At 38.2% G+C, this 7,292-nt stretch overlaps 1 protein-coding gene across 1 annotated transcript; it reads left to right on the top strand.

Annotated features, from left to right (window-relative positions):
- Positions 1 to 5,566: 5,566 nt before the first annotated feature.
- On the top strand, positions 5,567 to 6,781 carry LOC129278919 (octopamine receptor Oamb-like). Its single transcript, XM_054915047.2, has 2 exons — positions 5,567 to 6,317; positions 6,369 to 6,781. Exons 1-2 carry the CDS (start codon positions 5,567 to 5,569, stop codon positions 6,779 to 6,781), a joined length of 1,164 nt encoding a protein of 387 aa, XP_054771022.2.
- Positions 6,782 to 7,292: the final 511 nt, after the last annotated feature.

Consider the following 7,292-nt stretch of genomic DNA (forward strand, 5'->3'; position numbering starts at 1 on the left):
TTAATGATTCTTTTTCAATGATTCTTGGTGGTAATCTCTCTGAAAATCAAGAATTTTAAATGATTAAAAAAAAGGAATTACAGGTCAACAAGTTAATGTGAATATGTTCATGTGCCTTTAGTAGTTCAGCAGATATTTAATTGCCACAGTTGTGATAGGAATTAAAGTAAAAGTAGCAGTAGTATTTTTATCACTTGCTGAATATTTTGTTTCAATAATGATTATTAAAGGTCAAGTCCACCTCAGAAAAAAGTTGATTTAAATAAATTGAGAAAAATCAAACATGAATAACGCTGAAAACTTCATCAAATCGGATGTAAAATAAGAAAGTTATGACATTTTAAAGTTCCGCTTATTTTTCACAAAACATCTATGCTCAACTCAGTGATATGCAAATGAGAGAGTCGATGATGTCACTCACTCACTATTTCTTTTGTTTTTTATTGTTTGAATTATACTATATTACAATTTTTACGAATTTGACAATTAGGAACCCCTTGCTTGAACCACAAAATGTGAAAATAATGGAATTCCATGTGTTCAGGGAGGAATGAAACTTTCTTTCACATGACAATGACGAGAAAATCAAAATATTTCATATTTCATATAATAAAATACAAAAGAAATAGTGAGTGGGTGATGTCATTGGTTCCCTCATTTGCATACCGAACAGGATGTGCATCGAACTGTTTTGTGAAATTAAGCGAAACTTTAAAATGTCATAACTTTCTTATTTTACATCCGATTTTGATGAAATTTTCAGTGTTATGCTTGTTTGATTTTTCTCTTTCTATTCAAATCAGCTTTTTGTCGGGATGGACTTGTCCTTTTTGACAAGATATGATTCTCAACAGCTAGGTATTTCATGAAGCTGTTCATAAAGTTATACACGACCTTACCCATGACTGGAACATGATCTCAGGTCAGATACAGAAAGTCAGATACATATTCTGAAGTCGGGTTTAACTTAGACTCAGGTTTAAAGTTGTGGTTTAAGTATGGGAAGCAAAAAGTACCAAAATTTTTATTAAGTTGTATGTTTCTTATGTTTACTGTGCTCTTTCCTGATTCATCGATGGTGAAGACAATCATCTATTTATACTTCCTAGATAATTATGAATGAATTAAGAGCCAAATGAGCTGAAATATGATATCTCTGCTGTAAGTGATTTATGTAACAATTGGCCATCCATACTTAAACTACAACTTTAAACCTGAGTTTAACTTAAACCCGACTTCAGAATACGGGCCATTGGGAACAATTAGCACAAGATACATAGGCCGGTATTCTGAAGTCGGGTTTAATTTAAACTCTGGATTTAAGTTGTGGTTTATCTATGGAAAGCCAGTTGTTACATAAATCTCTAACAGTAGAGGTTCAATGTATCAGCTCATTTGACTCCCAAAACATTATTAACTGCCTGGGAAGGATAAGTATGACAATTGTCTTCACCATTAAATAATTAGTGAAGAGCTCAGTAAACATGAGAAGCATTCACTGTAAACAAAATTTTGAAATGTTTGGCTTCCCATAATTTTAGCAAAGAGTTAGACCATGGTCTAAGGCAAACCCAACTTCAGAATATGGGCCATAGGGAACAATTAGCACAAGAAAAGATTATTAGTAATGCATAATATAATTTCTTTATTATGAACAGCTTTCTGAAACACCCCAGCTGATTTGAAATAATGATGACAAAGTTCATGAAAGTGCTGAAATGGATATGCTCTTGTTCTCATGTAAAATGTACTTTCATCCAGTTTAGAATAGTTACCGTACTGCCTTCGCATATTCTGCCTAATGATAAAGATACAGTGATATATTTCAAGGTTTTACAATTTTATCTGAAATGACTTTATATCTATCCGAGAACAGATTGTATCACCACTGTCTTTCTTTGAATGGGTGATACTCCAAGATTCTGCATAAAAACAGTCTGTAAGAGAAATTGACTTTAGGGCTGAAAAGGTAAATGTAAACTAAAATGCTCTTCAAAATGTTTAGATTTTGTGAGGTGTGCCACGCCGCGCTCCCTGTAGGCAACATAAGAGGTATGTTTTATCGTGGAGCGTTGTGGCCCAGTGGATTAGTCTTCTGACTTTGAAACAGAGGGTCGTGGGTTTGAATCCCAGCCATGGCGTAATTTCCTTCAGCAAGAAATTCATCCACATTGTGCTGCACTCAACCCAGGTGAGGTGAATGGGTACCCGGCAGGATTAATTCCTTGAATGCATGAGCACTGAAAGGCAGCTCGAGCTAAAGCCGGGGTAATAATAATAATAACATCGCGCCTCGGAATAGAATGTTTCTAGATAGATGGCGCTATATAAATGCCTATTATTATTATTATTATGTGCTTAAACCATTAAGAGTCTTACGATCCTCCTCATCATCAAATATCAATTATCTTTCTTATGATCTCTTTCTTTTCATAATGATCGCAATTATTCTGAACACCATCATCATTATTCCTCCCTTCCATTGTTGATAAAATATTACTTTTGAATGATATAAGTCTAATAAGGATGACTTTTAGTGAAAAAAGTAGGAATTACAACTATTTGAGAAGTTTTTGTCATAGAAAACTGATTATAAGTGAGCAAAAAGTAATAAAATAAAAGAAATGTATTGATGTACATGATTTCACTATTATTAAAACAATTGTAAATAAAGTGACATCCCTGTTTTATGTAGATTGTAATTGAAACAATAACTCCCAACGATTTTTCTTGCCTTCATCAGATTCCTTTGCTTGTCAAGGTGATTTTGTTTTTGTTGTTGATTATTTTTTTCTACTAAATAATACCAGTATATATTTGTAACATAATTATTTACATTTTGTATTCATTGCTCTTACTGTCATAGTTGAAATCATAGTTATCATTTAACATTATAGAATTAATGGGGCCAAACAAGGCTTGTAAATGATTTGGTCTGTGTAATTAAAAGCATTCCTTGCTCATTTATAACCAATTACTGGTGTGAGTTGATGTTATGTTGTAACAGATGACTATGTTACCCCGCCCCGCCCCCTTCCACAGAGAGTAAAGCGGCGATCATACATTGCCCGTTTAGAAGGCGGTCCACGGCTAGTCTGCAGGCACAGACCCTGATTGAAACTTTGATCAGCAAGTGTGTCTCCACGCAAAGACTAGCACATACAAAACTTGCTGTTTCAATTCCTGAGCAAGAGGGTCTTCAGTACACAAGGCATGAGTAGGCTGCACATTCAGACCCTTAACTCGAGTGAAGGGTTTGCCCAGCAGACCAGTCCACGGCGGGTTAGCCCTTGAGCTTTGACAGTTGGTTTACAGTCGGGTTACATGAAGGTGCGTGTTGCTTTGTTGGGCAAGCGCAATTCAAAAGAAATTATGAAAAGTTGTAACCCACTGAAAACAAATTGGCCAAACTCTGCATTAAAGGGCTTTTTTGCATCTAACTTCAGGGGCAATCCGCCATGAACGGCCATCTACCCTGGCGATGTGAGATCGTCCCTTTTAGAAACGGAAATATACCCCTGAAAGAGGATGGAATTTGATAGCTCTCTGGACGATCCTTCAAAGTTTTTTCAATATGTGAGGTCTGTCACGATTCCCGAGTTATTTTCAGCGGGTTATTCGCAATATATGAATGATCCAAGATCTGACTGGTCTTTCAACCATTCCTGGATTGACGATGAAATAATAATGAAAAATAAGTCAGAGGTCATGCAGATTTATTGCATGCGGTTGGAAGACTAATTCAGGCCAGTGAAATAATGCAGGGTGCCCTTACGAGTATTTGTTAAATACTCCGCCCCCCCAAAAAAAAGTGTATAGAGAACTAGAGAATGGAAAAGAGAGAGAGGGGGAGGGGTGAAATGGGTGGGAGAGAGAGAGAGACGATGTTTGTGAGTGCGAGGGGGAGGGGTTGTCTGTGGGCATGGGGTTGGGATGTGCGTATGTGTGTGTAGGGGGAGGGGGGGTGGGGCTCAAGTCGTGCTATAATGGGCTATTCGACGAACCCTGTAATTGTGCACAGAAGCATCCCCAGTATGACATTCTCTGTAAAGTTATTGGTAAATATTCTCAGGTAATACTATTTTTTTAATGGTACGAACATTGGAGTTAAAGTTTAGAAATGACATTTTTAAAATGAGAAGTAACTGCTAGTAACGTTTACCGCAATGAAAACTAAATAAAAGAGCGGAATAGGCTGTTTACATGAAATCGTGAAAAATAATCAATTTTTACATAGTCCTATGAATAGTTCATAACCTAGATCTGCAGAAAGGTTTGGAAACCTTTTGCAATATTTGCAGAATTTTTTGTTGTCTTATCTCGTTAAACATGGCCCAATAATGGTCAATTTCTTAAGCTCCCTCACGGCCAATCCTTTCAGAATTTGAAGAGATTAATCGGTGAATATTTTGCATCAAATATGTTTTAATGTTGACACGACAATTTTTATGGAATACGGAAAATAAGACGTGCCCTCCGCTTTTTCAAAGAATGTTTTCACTTTTCTTTTTATTCTACACAAAGTTTTAAAGCCATTAGTGGAGTGTTATCCATAAGTTGCATTCAAATAAAGATAGTAATTTGAGATATGTAATCTAAAAGATGTCCGTTTCTAAAATAATAAACGTTCTCGAACAAACTGGATTGTGTAGAGTTACATAAACATGCCTGTTTTCTTCTTGTCAAAATGGACTTTCTATAATATTCTAAGAGATTCAAGGATCCCAGCATTCACTGACTGACATGTCACATTTCAACATGATAAAAGCCAGATGACGGTCAATAGTGAAGATCCTTTTAAATGAGCGTATGTCAGTGATCAAGGGTGAGGCTTGGGGTTCTTTATTCTGTCATAGTCAAAGAAAAGGTCGTTTGAAATGAAATGTTTTGTGCTGGAACAGTTCCCGCTACTCATTGATGTACGTCAAATTAAAAAGGCTAAACGTTGGTAGCTTTTAGTAAAAAAAAAAAAAAAATTCAAATGGCGAAGGACGCTTAAGACTTTTTCAGCGCTAACAAGAAAAAAAAGTAGAATACTTCTGAATAGTTCTTTTTGTGATTGAAGAGGGTTTTTTTTAGGTTTAAAAACAAACATCTGCATACGCCACAATCCTCTTTGGAGTATTCAAGAGAAAGGCAAACTGGCGGGCGGGGGAGTTTAGCCTAGTGACGAACTGCTCATAAAAATAATACGTGAATTAAGCCTTACACTTACACTATAGTTCCGAATGTAGATGTATAAATTTCTCTTCCTTATCTTCGCTCACGAATTTGCGGGATGGGTTTCTGTGTCTGTTTATGGTAACTCCCGTTGGAACGGACCATGAAAGAGATAGACGCAATATTATCCTTGTAGTTCCGACCTTGAGTTATAGATATAAATTTCTCTTCCTTGTCTTCGCTCACGCATTTGCGGTACAAGATTTGGCGTCGAGCAGATAGCCGGTTTCGAGTAAATCAAATTGTATCAAATTGTCCAATATAAGAACAAATATAATTTGCTTCATTTTAGAGCACTGGAAGTATAACTCTTCAATAACAAAGGTAAGCTGTTTTGTCGGAAAACATGACGATTGATGATAACTCGAGCGCAGTCTCAATGAACGAAGCGGGATATGCGATGTTCTTCCCTGTCATTTTCATAATGATTGGTGTCGAAGGCGCCATCGGCAACACTTTGGTCTGTGTCGTAATCGCGAGTGCGATCACGAGGTCGAAAAGCAGCAATGTGAATCTTCTCATCCTGCACCAAGCATTCATCGATGGTGTAACGTCTGTTGTTTTATTTCTCAGCTACACATTACCCGTTCCCTATATACCAAAGACGGGAGGTTGGGGAGAGTTCCTCTGCCGAATGTGGGTGTATGAAAGCCTTCTGTGGATGCTCTTTGTCGTGTCAACCTACAATCTCTGCATGATGTCTCTGGAGCGTTTCGTAGCTGTTGCATACCCACTGACCTACTCCACCAAATTCAACCAGCAAACATCCATCCTGATGATTCTGTTTTGCTGGATCATAGCCCCATTACTGCATTACTACTACCCTGTTGGAGACAACTACAATGATGGCGGTGTTTGCAAGAGTCGTGGAAATCGTGTAGTCTTGGCTGCAGTAGGTATCATGGTCTTCTTCTGGGAATTTTTCATCCCCTTAGTCATCATGACTGTGGTTTACGTGCGAATCGTGTGTCTGCTTCGAAAGCACCACCAAAGAGTCCAAGGTTCTAGTGCTAACACAGGCCATCAAGACCGTCAAAATGGGCAACCTCGGCAACACTCTCGGGTCTCTCCTGACCGCAGTGGGGCTCGAAAAGAAGGTGCCCCTGATAGCTCGTTGCAGGGACAGGGAAATGATATCCATGATGAAGACACCCAGAACACCTCTACACATCAACAACCAAACGAAGAGCAACATCAGCAACACGGACAGCAACGGCCACATCATCAACAGCAGAGACGTCCGCCAGCTCAATTTCAGAAAGTTCGCCGTAACGTCACCTTTACTCTCTTGGCTGTCTTCATCATGTACGTTGTTTGTTGGCTGCCCAATCACCTGACCTTCTTGCAACATGGATTCGGAGGTCCTCTTGATTACGGTGGCATATGGTTCAACGTCAGCCTTGTCCTTGCCTATCTCAACATGAGCATCAACCCACTCATATACGCCCTCAAGTACAAGCTCTTCAGAGAAGGATTCAAGAGACTCTTTTGTGTCTTCGGGTGTTCTTCTGCTACGCCTTCGGATACAGTTCGTACAACATCAGGCTCCGAAAGAAGCTAAAGTGAGCAACCCTTTTCATTTATAGAGTTGGTATTAGAAGTCAAGAAAGTTAATGATATGTTGTAATTCATATAAATTGTAAGTATTTTTGTATCATTTGACTCTTGATAAAAGGCTTTTCCCAGGGGCTGTGGAAACGAGGGGGGGGGGGGGCTTTCCAAAACCGTATACAAAACGCACAAATTATCATCCAACTGTGACTTCTTGCATGGTCAGCCCCCCCCCCCCCCACTTTCAAAACCATTCCGTGGCCCCTGATATTTATGTAAATCATATATAAATATTTTGAAATAATAAATCCTCAAGGAAGAGGCAAAGAGATAGTGTGCACCGAAGAACAACAGAGGTTAACATACGATTGAAAACTTGTCCTGTTAAGATTTTCTGCATCTTTTGAAATTGCCAACTCTTCTTCACAAAGGTATGAGAGGGGATAACGATTAGTGCTTATAATTTTATTTATGCATGGTATTTTATTTGTCCCAGTATTGATCTGAAACGCAATAAGGAA

This window comes from Lytechinus pictus, chromosome 16 (assembly GCF_037042905.1).
Source record: "Lytechinus pictus isolate F3 Inbred chromosome 16, Lp3.0, whole genome shotgun sequence".
Taxonomy (NCBI): Eukaryota; Metazoa; Echinodermata; class Echinoidea; order Temnopleuroida; family Toxopneustidae; genus Lytechinus; species Lytechinus pictus.